This window comes from Oryza sativa, chromosome 8 (assembly GCF_034140825.1).
Source record: "Oryza sativa Japonica Group chromosome 8, ASM3414082v1".
Classification (NCBI taxonomy): domain Eukaryota; kingdom Viridiplantae; phylum Streptophyta; class Magnoliopsida; order Poales; family Poaceae; genus Oryza; species Oryza sativa.
Window position 1 is genome coordinate 24,778,418 of NC_089042.1, and position 12,786 is coordinate 24,791,203.

The following is a 12,786-nucleotide window of genomic DNA, read 5'->3' on the forward strand; positions in this document are numbered from 1 at the left end:
TTGGACTCAAATGGACATGAAGAAAAACTCTTATTGTCTTCACGTTGTCTTATCAGCCACGATCAAAATTTAAATTTTAAACTTACATTTAGAGTTAATTTTAAGGTTTTCTATTATAGTTTATTTTTTCAGCTATAACCTTTAAACAGGTAAGAACACATATATAAAAATTTTCCTAATAAAAGTGTTTTATATAGTTTATTTTTTTCCACCTGCTTTGGCATTGCTGCTGCAGTTGAGCTGTACTGTTTTGGTGGGTTGGTTTTTGGCCTTGGCTTGCATCTCACCATTGGAAATGGTGCTGGTCTTCTTCATCACTTCACCTTGCAGTTGTGTGCCACTAGCACTAGCACTAGTAGTAGCTCCACATTCACTTGCTCCTTTTGATGCCACACTCACACATTTATTTATTTTTAGGGTTTGTGGTGGTCATATGAAGGGAGGAAGAGGGCCCTTAAACTGAACCTGTACTTTGCTTGTCATGAAGGGGCCTCCACCCTTCATTTCCTCCTCCTAGGACAAAGATCACAGGAGGTGGGATAGTTATAGTTATACCCGTCCCATTCAATGGCTTGAGTGGGAAAAGCTGGCCTCTTTTTTAAATTCCAAATCCGGCTCCAGTCTCTCCTTGCCATTTTTTTTCTTGGTTCTTGAAGCTAAAGCCCCTCATCAGCAAGTGGTTCTGCATTTCTGCAGAAAACAATTGATATTATCAGTGGTTTTTCTGTGGCATTGGATTCCTGAAGGATACCTTACCAGTAAGTTTTTTTTTCTCTCTTGAAACTTCTTTCTTTACACATTTTTTTGGATGCAAATGGAATCAAGTTGAGAATCAATCAGAGAATCTGCAGGTTATTAGAACAGTTCTTTGTGTTCTTTGTTTTTTTTTAATCAGATGTGATTACTCCATGTCTCCATTTGCTCTCTTTCATCGATTTTGTGACAAAAATCTGTTGTTTTGTTTCCCTTTCTCCCCCAAATCTTTTGATAGGAACATGAGGAGCACAAGATCATGCAGTGCATTGGAGATTGCTTGCCAAGGTTTGTGATTTGGTGGTAGCCATGGAGGAAGAGAAGGAGGCTGGGAGCTTTCTTGATGTGCCCAAGGATATCCCCATTGCCGCCACCAAGTCGCTCACCATCCGCACCAATGGCGGATTCAGCAGCAGCTCCGACCGGTCAAACCCCATCTCGCCGGCCATCTCCATCACCCCGCACCTCTACTCGCCGTCGCCGCCGTCCTCCGCGTTCGTGTCGGCGCTGCAGTCGCCGTACATCTCGCCTCGAGTCCTCGAGCCCCCGACTCCCGCTGCGGCGCCGCCGCCACCGCAGGAAGCGGCGGCGCCGTCGCCGCCGGCGTCCTACTCCAACTCGGAGGACACCGATGCGCCGAGCGCGTCGCGGACGCCGCCGTCCGAGCGCTACGACTCCGGCGGCATCGACCCGGCCACCAAGGTCTCCGACTGCGGCGGCGGCGTGCAGCCGCGCGTGTCGTTCTCGTTCCCCGTGCCGCGGGTGTCCTTCACCCGCGGCTCCGTGGCGTCGCCGTCGTCGAACGCCAAGCTCCGGAGCTGCGACGTGTACATCGGCTACCACGGCAATGGCAGCCTCGGCCGGTTCTGCAAGTGGCTCAAGTCGGAGCTCGAGCTGCAGGGCATCGCCTCCTTCGTCGCCGACCGGGCCAAGTACTCCGACACGCAGAGCCATGAGATCGCCGACCGGATCATCTGCTCCGTCGCATTCGGCGTCATAGTCGTCACCATGTCAAGTTTCCTCAATCCGTTCAGCCTCGAGGAGATCAGGTTCTTTGCTCAGAAGAAGAACCTGGTGCCCATACTGTTCGACACCGAGCCACCGGAGATCGCGGGGCTTTTCGACGGCAAATTGGAGGATAAGGAGGGGAAGGAAGCGTTCGAAGGATTGATGCGGTGCCATGAGTTTAAGCTTGAGGCGAATGAGACCAATTGGAGAAGCTGCGTGTCCAAGACGGTCACCTTGCTGCGGTCCAAGCTTGGCAGGAAGAGCATTGCTGAGAAGGAGAGTGAAGGGCCTGAAGGAATGCCTTTTCCGCGGAACCGGCATTTCGTTGGAAGGGAGAAGGAGCTAAGTGAAATTGAAGGAATGTTCTTCGGTTCCACGGTGGATATCCAAGAGGTTGATTGCCCGAGGGGTTCCGCTGCGAATGACAGATCGAGTGGTGTGTCTGATGGGTTTGCTGATGAGGAGAGTGACACAGTGAGGACATCGAATGCCAGGTATATCAGTTTGGAGATGCGCAAGTGCAAGGAGCCGACATTGGAGGCCTGGATTGATCCAGTTATAGAGTTATCATCGGGTAAAGGGAGAAATCTTCAGAAGCAGAGATCAAAGCACAGGAGGTCAAGGTTTCGGTGCAACAGCAAAGGATATGGCAGTGCCAGTGTGCTCTGCATCACTGGTTCTTCAGGAATTGGCAAGACTGAACTGGCATTGGAATTTGCTTACCGGTATTCACAGCGGTACAAGATGGTCCTGTGGATTGGAGGTGAAGCTCGGTATTTGAGGCAAAACATACTCAATTTATCCATGAATTTGGGATTGGACATCAGTGCAGAGGCTGAGAAGGAGAGAGGTAGGATCAGGAGCTTTGAGGAGCAGGAGTTTGATGCTTTTCAGAGGGTGAAGCGGGAGCTGTTCCGCGACGTGCCGTACTTGCTTGTCATTGATAACCTTGAGAGTGAGAGGGATTGGTGGGAAGGTAAGGATCTCCATGACTTCATCCCTAGGAACACTGGAGCGACACATGTCATTGTGACCACACGTTTACCACGTGTGATTAACCTTGAACCGATGCAACTGCCACAGCTCTCATACAATGATGCCATGATATTGATAAAGGGGAAGCAGAAGAATGACTATCCGCCTGAGGAAATGGAAGTTCTTAGGAAGCTTGACGAGCGGTTAGGTCGGTTGAGCTTTGGCCTGTGGATCGTTGGTTCACTGCTGTCTGAGCTCATGATTACACCTTCCACTCTGTTTGAGGCTGTCGAGAGAATATCACTGAATGAGAGTTTGTTCCCACTTGGTGCCAATGACGATGGCTTCTGTCGTAACAATTCTTTCCTAATAAAGGTCCTGGTCTTTTGTTTTGCATTGATGGACCGAGCAAAAGGAGGAAGCCTTACCTCAAAGATGATTATCGCTGGTTCTTGGTTAGCTCCTGCTCCTGTGTCGTCTACGCTATTAGCTGCAACAGCGAGCAAGCTACCAATGAAAGGCAGTATGCACCTGTTGGGTGAATCCCTGAAGACTGCATTTCTATGCGGCACACATTGCTTTCTAGCTCCACATGGTCGAAAAGCTGAGGTGGAGTCAGCACTCTTACTTGTCAAGCTTGGGCTGGCAAGAAAGGCAACTCGTCATCCTGGCTGCTGGATCCAGTTCCACCCAATAACACAGCTCTTTGGCAAGATTAGGGGAGGTTTGGCACCAACAACTGCAGCAGTGAACGGCGTAATGAGGGCTGGTAACCCCTCAGTGTACTCGGACCACTTATGGGCTAGTGCATTCCTTGTGTTTGGTTTCAAGTCTGAACCACCTTCTGTTCAGCTCAAGGCAGTCGACATGGTGCATTTCATAAGGAAGACGGCACTTCCCTTGGCAATTGACTCCTTCATGACATTCTCACGGTGCGGCTCGGCTTTAGAACTGCTCAAGGTGTGCACCAATGTCCTTGAGGAGGTGGAGAAGTCTTACGCATCGCGGATCCAGGACCTGAACCGTGGGTCGCTTTGCTGGAGGAAGAAGCTGCAACCGAATCACCGTGTCGATGAGTTTGTCTGGCAGGAAGTGACGCTGCTCAAAGCGACACTGCTCGAGACGAGGGCGAAGCTGTTGCTCCGAGGTGGGCTGTTTGACACCGGCGAAGAATTGTGCAGGACTTGCATTAGCATCCGGACTGTTATGCTTGGCCATGGTCATGCCCATACACTGGCTGCTCAAGAGACATTGGCAAAGCTGGTCAGATACAGGAGTAAGATTTGAGATCATATCTGAAACCCTTGTGAGTTGCTGCAATGTACTGATGTGTATTCCTTTGTTACTGTCTTATAGAGGGTGATCAGAAGTTTTCATGTCTCGGCATTTCTGAATCTGTGACGCCAACAAGTTTTGTTAGTGATGGTCATATGATAGCCAAAAGCTTCACGGTGCCATATGAATGTAACTTGAGTCGCTATGTACAGTACAGTTCAGTTACTATTTCATAAAACTTTTAATCTCTTTACTGTTGAGTTTTCTGGATTCAACTTTCAGAAAGGGAAATGGCTTTATTTCATCAAGATAGTAACTTTGGTGAAGAATGTTCACTGAATCAGTTCATTTAGACGAAGCATTGTCTCTAGCTGATAAGCAGAAGATGTTCTCAAGCTGTTCATGCTTTCTGAGAACCTGCACCTATTGACTAATCTAATCTGCATGATTGGTAAATGTTTTTTGTTTGTCAGGATTCTCCATATGAGTATACTTATTATCAGTCATACGCTTGATGCAGCAGTATATACTAATATTTTCAAGCTTTCAAGATTCAGCATAGAACAGTGTCCAGTAACCTGTCCAGGTGAGTGAAGACTAATCTCATCTGTTGGATGAAAGATATGTACATAATCCTGCATTCATGGTCTAATCTGGGCCTGAAATATAAGTCCATAAATTCCATGTTTGAGTAGATTTTCCTTGTATGTATGGCTACAATTACATCAAATGAACAACCTTGCTTCCTGATTCATCTTTTGAGGCAAGATTGTCAGGAAAAATGGTAACGTCTGATGAGCACCCCAGGGATCTTTTTCAGTGACATTTCACCGAACAATTCATCCTTTTTCCTGGGAAAGCAATGCTTTGACTGATCACTGAAAGCAGTGAAACATCTTTTTCTTGGTCAAAATACTTCAGTTTTTGCTTCACGCTTGGTTTGCAACCACAGAAAGAAAAAAAAAGCTCCTTTCTAGCTTAATGCGTCTAGTGAATAGTGACAGGACGACATGCTGAAATAGTGAAATATTACGCCTTTTTATCGCAACAATGACCACCAATGTTTATGTGGATTCTCCACTGAAATTATGACGTGCTAAGCAAATACTCCAAGCAATAATGTGGGACAGGTAAAACAGAAAATATTGCAAAACATCCAAACTGTTTCGTCATGACACAGGAAACAAATACCATCGTTGATTTAAAATTTGAAATTCGATTTTATGATTTCTTCGCCACTTTAGTGCATAGGTTTATTTTCATGATTGCTAAGAAGGTAAGTAAACAAGCACAAAATTATTCGTAAAAACTAAATTTCATTTAAAAAAATTTTATAGGAAGCTAATCCAAGCACAATATCGATATTTTCCCTCTGCAATCCAATTTCCAAAGCCATAAAAAAAACACCCATAAGTTGTCTGAAGTTTTACATTCCACCACATAGGTAAGTTTGTTGCAAATGCCCACCCCTATTTAGTTTTATTGCAAAGACCACCCCATTGGCACATGCTTAACCTCATCTTATTTTCACTAATGTAGAGCCACCCATAGGCTAAACTACCTTAGTCATCTTATCCAAGTACTTGTATTAGACTTACTTTTCATGTTTCATTGATTTTCTTTTTATATAGAGAAACTCAGTGCGACATTTAAATTTTCATTGGCAATTCTACTCGTGGAATCTCCAAAAATACATCGAGACTATACTTGTAGAAGTATTTAATTTGGTAGCGACCACATTGATAACTCACAATTTACGAAATGTTGATTGGATTTAAGCATGTGCATACTAGGGTGAGTTTTGAAAAAAAAAACTAAGTAGGGTAGTGGGTATTTGCGACAAAATAGCTTGTGAGGTGAATATCAAACTTCAAGTGATTAATGGTTTGAAAAAAAAAGAACATGTTCAAGTGGTTTTATGCCAACCTAAGCCAACCATAGTGAATGGACCTGGCAGGTGTCCACTAGGCCCAAGTGCAACCCGGCCCAACCAAACCTCCCACCCACCAATTGCAACTACAAACTCTCTCGAGGGCTAATCTGCAAAAACCGCCACGCGCGAACGTGCCTTCCCCTTCTCCTACCTCACCTCTCGCCATCGCCACCCCCAACCGCCGACGAGATCGAGGCCACCGGCGAGATCCGCCGCGAGATCCTCCCCTTCCCCTACTCCGATGCGATCGCCTCGGTTCTAGATCCCCCTCGCTCGCACGCGGCGGGGCATGATGGCGCAGGCGAGCGACCTGGAGCCGCTGCGGTCGGGGGCGGGGGCGCTGCCGTCGTCGGCGGACCCGGACTCGCCGTCGACGCCGAGGAGGAGCCGCGTGCGCGAGCTGCTGCGGAGCCTGGACCGCCGGCTGTCCAGCCGGGGGCGGCACCACCGCCACGCAGCGGAGGGCGCGGCGGCGTCCCCCAGGGGCGGCGGCGGCGGGGAGCCCGGGTCCGAGGACAGCGACGAGCTCGGGGACGGCGCGCCGCCCGAGTGGGCGCTGCTGCTCGTCGGCTGCCTCCTCGGCCTCGCCACCGGCATCTGCGTCGCTGCGTTCAACCGCGGGGTAAGTGAGAGATCTGCGTGGGGAAAGTTGCGGGAAAAAAAAAACGTTAATTACCTTAGACTAGGAAAAGTCTGGTATTCTTGCGAGATCTATATCTTTAAGGTGATTGCTTGGGATGGGATATATGAGCAGGGGATTTCTACTGGACAGTTTAGGTTGCAATGAATAAACGCAATGCTGTATATAGCACCCTTCAATATGTAGGTACACTTTGTTTTGGAGGAATTTCTTGTCTGATTTGTGTGAGAATGAGAAAATGGACATTTAGCCACGTTCAAAACAGGGTTTCGCTAGAATGCAATCTTGAAAACGTGTTTCGCTAAAATACCAATATAAAGCGTGTGCTCACCGCCACTTTGCCATTTTGGCCCTTTTGTGTATTTTCGAAATCATTTTCGCTTCTTCAGTGGGTAATGAGACGAAAATGCCCTTCCATCCACCATCCTTCCCCTTCCGTAGCCGCCGTCGACGAGGGCGGGATGGCCGGCAACGCCGCTGGATGAGCCCACCGCCACTGCCGACGAGGGCATTTGGGTGTGCGGGTGCGCGGAGTGATGGAACCACCGGCGGCTGCCCCTGGCCGCCGCCGCCGGACAGCACCAACAAGGCGGAGGCGGAGGCGGAGGCGAGGTCGTCAAGGAGGCCTCGCGGCGGCGGAGGCTTGCGCTCCATCTCACCAGCAACTGCTGCTGCCTCTCCACCGCGTCCCCCTCCGCCTCCATCGCCGGCGAGGCTCGCCAGCAACTGCTGCTGCCTTTCCACCGCGTCCCCCTCCGCCTCTGTTGCCGGCGAGGCTCACCAGCAGCTGCTGCTGCCTCTCCACCGCATCCCCCTTCGCCTTCGTCACTGGCAAGGCCATGGGCCGCCCCTTCGCCTCCGTCACCGGCGAGAACATGGGGCCGCCTCGAAACCCTAGCCGCCGTCGTCAACCGCAGTGAAGCGACCTCGTCGGAGACCGTCGTCGACCGCGGCGAGGTAGTCGGCGGAGGTGGCGAGGTCGAGGGAGAGGAAGATGTCGGAAGACTCGCCGGCCACCTCGCCGTCTGGGAGGAAGACGGTGAGCTGCTTGTGGTGGACATGGAGATTGGCCAGCGAGGACGAGCTCCTCTTCCTCAACAGCGGCGACGGAGGACATGAAGGGCAATTTTGTCTCATCGCCCGGTGGAGGAGCAAAAATGATTTCGAAAATGCACAAAAGGGCTAAAATGGCAAAGTGGCAGTGAGCACGCGTTTCATATTGGCATTTTAGCGAAACGCGTTTTCGGGATGGCATTCTAGCGAAGCCATGTTTTGAACGTGGCTAAATGTCCATTTTCTCGTGTGAGAATATGGACTGTACATTTACTTTATCCTGCCGTTTAGGGTGTTTCGTGGAGATGATAATGTATTTTCTTCATGTGAAATTTGATGCCACGGGGATAGTTGATACAAACATGAGGTCTTTGCTAGTTAAAGTCTTCCTCTTATGGCATGGGTTTAGGTGAAAACGAATCTTGCGTGGTATTATAATCTGCTGAGGTTTACTAGATTATGTCTACTTGCTGGCAATTTTGGTGCATTGTTTGTGTTCTCTGAATACTTCATAGATCTGAATTGATCAGATAGAAACTCAGAAAAGTCCTACCGGGTTAATACAGTATGTGCCTATTTTACTTTGACTGAACTGCAATTAATCGAACCCCCATTTCTTAAAGTTACTAGAAAAGGCTCTTTCCTTGAAATAACTTAGATCTGTTAAGCGGGAGCTATCCAATCAAGTTTAGATGATCATTTCTAAACCAAAAGTTTCCTGTTTGTACTTTTCTCATATACCAATCTGCTGGTTCAATAGTGGCTAACTATTCTTTTCAGGTGCATATCATACATGAATGGGCATGGGCAGGCACACCCACAGAGGGAGCTGCTTGGCTTCGCCTCCAGAGACTTGCTGATACATGGCATAGGATATTGTTAATTCCAGTGACTGGTGGAGTTGTTGTTGGTATGATGCACGGATTACTGGAGATATTTGAGCAGATAAAACAATCATTATCATCTCAAAGGGAAGGTGTTGATTTCATGGCTGCGATTTTTCCTACAATCAAAGCAATACAAGCTGCAATTACTCTAGGGACGGGATGTTCATTGGGGCCAGAAGGGCCAAGCGTTGATATTGGTAAATCTTGTGCATATGGATGTGCTGAAATGATGGAGAACAATAGGGAACGGAGAATTGCTCTTGTTGCTGCCGGATCAGCTGCTGGGATTGCTTCAGGTAATTTTAAATAATCATCATCTGTTTGATTTTTTTACATTCATCTGGGAATTGCAACAGATTGGAATCGTTTCCCACTGCCTTTTAGCATTATAAGATGTTAGTACAAGTTAACAAGAAAAGGAAGATAAACTAATTCTGCAAGCAACTGGAACTACAAATACAATACTATAGATCTTTGTTGTACCACGTATCTTTGCAATTTCATCTCTTTAACATCCAGTATCTTCAGGCCAATGCTTTTTTCTTTATTCTCTCCTGACACTTGTGTTGCTTTGTCTTTAGGTTTTAATGCTGCGGTTGCTGGATGTTTTTTTGCTATTGAAACAGTACTGAGGCCACTTCGAGCAGAGAATTCACCGCCATTTACCACTGCTATGATTATATTGGCATCAGTTATATCATCAACTGTGTCCAATGTTTTGCTAGGGGAGAAGGCAGCTTTTATTGTCCCGACGTATGAACTAAAATCTGCTGCTGGTATTTTATCTTATTCTGATCAAACCTGGTATTACTGAAGGTGGATTTTGCTTAGTTAGGTATTGAACTTGAGTAGATTTTTTTTTGTTCTTACTACTATAGCAGAGGACTCGTGATATCCTGCCTTTATAATCTATTTTATATATGCATCACGCATTTATACACTTGTATATGCTCATGGTTTTGAAGTTTTGTGGTTGGTTCCCTTACCATCAACACGTTAGTTTTAGCAGCTTCTTATTGTTCCGATCTTGTTTTCTTGCCATTCACAATTGAATAGTTTGAAGTTCTGGTATATCTGTGACGTGAACGCCGAACTGTGTATCTATTACTGTTTTCATGTTGATATGTCTAACTGGTAAATATGCAACCAACTAAATCACTAATGTTATATTCTGCAGAGTTACCACTCTACCTTATCCTAGGCATGCTTTGTGGGGTAGTGAGTGTGGCATTCAGACAGTTGGTGGTTTGGTTCACAAAGACTTTTGACTTGATAAGGAAGAAATTCAGCCTCCCTGCTGTAGTATGCCCTGCGTTAGGGGGTCTTGGAGCAGGTTTAATAGCTCTAAGGTACCCTGGAATACTGTACTGGGGCTTCACCAATGTTGATGAAATTTTACATACTGGAAAAAGTGCCTCAGCCCCTGGAATCTGGCTCTTAGCTCAGTTGGCTGCTGCAAAAGTTGTAGCAACTGCACTCTGCAAGGGTTCTGGTCTTGTTGGTGGCCTTTATGCTCCAAGCTTGATGATTGGTGCTGCTGTTGGTGCTGTATTTGGAGGCTCAGCAGCAGAACTAATAAACTCTGCCATCCCGGGTAACACTGCTGTTGCACACCCTCAAGCTTATGCACTAGTAAGTTTCCTTTTTTGAGCTAGGAAGGTAGCCTAAAGTTTGATAGAAACGAAGTATACTGACTGTCTGCTTAATTCAGGTGGGAATGGCTGCCACACTAGCATCAGTCTGCTCAGTTCCATTGACTTCAGTACTACTACTATTCGAACTAACAAAAGATTACAGAATTTTACTGCCTCTGATGGTGATGTCTCATCCCATATATTTGCTATTTTGCTTCTAAGCATGAAAGTTTGCACACTCCTTGTGACATAAGCTCACCCTTATTTTTAATTTACAGGGAGCTGTTGGTTTAGCAATATGGGTGCCATCTGTTGTAATGTCTGGCAACAAAGAGGCGTTTGAGGCTACATCTCCTCGGCATGGTTATTCTTCACTATTACCTCCTACAGATAGGAATGAGACAGACCGGAGACGACCAGACAGAGATGACGTTGAACTTGCAATTCTAGACGATGATCCCTACCGCTATGGTATTAACAATGAGGATATGCTTCTTGATGATTTAAAGGTTCCATGCCTCTTTTCTACATTCTCTTTATTATTTTGTCAAGTTCATCCTTAGTAAATTTGATATATTTTTGTGGTCATTCAGCTTTCTAACAACGAGTGTTCCAGGTATCACAAGCAATGTCAAAGCAATTTATTAAGGTTACACCTACAGTGACTATCAAGGAGGCAACAAGGCTTATGCATGATAAGCAGCAAAATTGTGTTCTTGTAGTAGACAGTGAAGATTTTCTTGAAGGAATTGTTACGATTGGTGACATTCGCCGTAAAGGATTTGAATCTGAATTAAGTGAAGATACTCCACGGAATGGGGCAAATTCATCTACTTTGGATGTATGCAAAATCTCACACCTTTAAAGCCTATAATTTAATTTAGCAATTGCCGTTTTAAGGGATGCTTTGGATCTGGAATTTTATAGGATGCAGACGTGCAGTTAAACTTATAACCAAAGTATTTAAATTTGAACACCCCTATCCAAACAGGCCCTTATAGTAATATCGAAATTAGCGATGCACATACTTACATGCTTTAATTGTTTCAGGCAAATTCTTCTCTTGTTTCATCATGCCTCACTAGAGGGTTTCAGTACCACGGCAATGAAAGAGGACTAGTGACCTGCTTTCCAGATACAGATCTGAGCACTGCTAAGGTGCTCATGGAAGTGAAAGGTATCAAGCAACTTCCAGTGGTAAAACGGAGGGCTGGCCGTAGGAATGATGGAAGACGTAAGGTCCTTGGCCTTCTTCATTATGATTCAATAGGGTGGTGCTTAAGGTAATCCTTCTTGTATTTTTTTCTTTCATTTATTGAATTGCAGTGGCTGCTTCTTTTTGGATGTGAACCAATAATTGGAACAGCTAATTGCCTTGGGGAAACTAGATAACTCAATTGGCCCCAACTGCCCAATGGCACTTGAATTTACCACCTCGGTACACAAGACTTAGCTTATCCATTATACGATGTGGACTATATATACACAACTTTTGTTCTTTCCGATACTTAATGATTTCTTTAATAACTGTGTTGGGATCAAGTTCCTTAAGGTCAAACTCAAATAAGTGATCGGGACTAGCTAATTTCAGTAGAGCTTAGACATAAACAATGATCTGTATCTATGCACATATTTCCCAGATCTAAACAATCTAAAAACATGCCCAAGCAGATTAATTGATCTTTTTTGTCTCCTTTGGCTCCCATACTCAATGTCAGTGCACTTGTCCCATCTGTACATTCTGTTCAGGTGTAGACAGTGGTCTACAAAAATAATTACTTAAACAAAGTAGCCTTGTATAAGTGATCATATATTAATTGCTTCATTAGAAACACAATAATCAGCTAAACAATTGTATCCTACAAGATTGGCAATTATCTTTTGTATCATACATCATAAGATAATATAGCACTAACGCAGTCGACTATATAACAGTGCATTAGAGAACCTGATATTGTACAACAGTATAAGCAATTGTCTGCAACTGGCCCTCCTCCCAAAGAAAGGGGTCAATTTCTCCTCCCATTTCTAACTTCTGGTGTTTATATTATTTCGCAGGGAAGAGCTTGAGCGGTGGAAAGCCATTTATCAAAGAGAGAATTTCCAGCAGTCAGCTGTTAATGGCCACTGAGCAAAAAGAAGTGCTGAAGTTTTGGTTGTACGTTTTAGTGAAGAGAAATACCAAATTTATAAAGTGACATTTCAACATGATTAGGGTTAACTTAAAACCTCCTCACTCAAAAAATATCCTCGTCAAATGTAAAGTTTCTTGGAGTTGCCACATATGCACATTTTTGTGCAGAGAAAATATATAAGCGGTGATGGTGTGATTCGCTTTTGTTAGCGTTGACTGTTTCGAAGTTCTGACATGACAGTATACTGGGTACACTTTGGTCTGTCCCGCAAAAAAGCATTGCAAATGGTGACTGTTTATTGTTTCTGTCCGATCTTCTGCTGCACGTCAATTACTGGATAATGCAAATCTGCGGACCAGTTACTCCTGTAAAGTTATAAAATACCTTTTTTTTTGCTGCAGTTTTTTGCTCCCAGAATTCAAGATTGAATTTGTTGATTGTAAAACCAGTCAGCCTAAGATGTCAACGCAGAAGTTCTGATCTTATTAAGGCT

The 12,786-nt window shown here is 45.4% G+C and overlaps 2 protein-coding genes across 4 annotated transcripts; both read left to right on the forward strand.

Annotated features, from left to right (window-relative positions):
• Positions 1-467: 467 nt before the first annotated feature.
• LOC4345938 (uncharacterized) lies at positions 468-4,271 on the forward strand. Its single transcript, XM_015793294.3, has 2 exons — positions 468-758; positions 992-4,271. The coding sequence occupies exon 2, from the start codon at positions 1,063-1,065 to the stop codon at positions 4,021-4,023; it is 2,961 nt and encodes a 986-aa protein (XP_015648780.1). The 5' UTR covers positions 468-758; positions 992-1,062; the 3' UTR covers positions 4,024-4,271.
• A 1,791-nt stretch (positions 4,272-6,062) lies between these two features.
• LOC4345939 (chloride channel protein CLC-f) lies at positions 6,063-12,501 on the forward strand. 3 transcript variants are annotated; one of them, XM_015794671.3, is made up of 9 exons: positions 6,063-6,566; positions 8,418-8,820; positions 9,106-9,300; positions 9,702-10,156; positions 10,236-10,340; positions 10,437-10,667; positions 10,775-10,999; positions 11,209-11,441; positions 12,217-12,501. In XM_015794671.3, exons 1-9 carry the CDS (start codon positions 6,234-6,236, stop codon positions 12,287-12,289), a joined length of 2,253 nt encoding a protein of 750 aa, XP_015650157.1. In that variant the 5' UTR covers positions 6,063-6,233; the 3' UTR covers positions 12,290-12,501. The 3 variants fall into 3 exon arrangements, with proteins under 3 accessions (XP_015650157.1, XP_025883128.1, XP_025883129.1); XM_026027343.2 differs by lacking the exon at positions 6,063-6,566 and having other exon boundaries at positions 8,420-8,820; positions 9,106-9,277; XM_026027344.2 differs by lacking the exon at positions 6,063-6,566 and having other exon boundaries at positions 8,618-8,820; positions 9,106-9,359.
• The last annotated feature ends 285 nt before the right edge of the window (positions 12,502-12,786 follow it).

Bases quoted from the DNA above. Each gene is read 5' to 3' on its own strand.
- LOC4345938 (XM_015793294.3), top strand. From the start codon at position 1,063: ATGGAGGAAGAGAAGGAGGCTGGGAGCTTTCTTGATGTGCCCAAGGAT.
- LOC4345939 (XM_015794671.3), top strand. From the start codon at position 6,234: ATGATGGCGCAGGCGAGCGACCTGGAGCCGCTGCGGTCGGGGGCGGGG. The intron at 8,821-9,105 runs GTAATTTTAAAT...CTTTGTCTTTAG, and splicing joins AGCTGCTGGGATTGCTTCAG to GTTTTAATGCTGCGGTTGCT. The intron at 11,442-12,216 runs GTAATCCTTCTT...ATTATTTCGCAG, and splicing joins TCAATAGGGTGGTGCTTAAG to GGAAGAGCTTGAGCGGTGGA.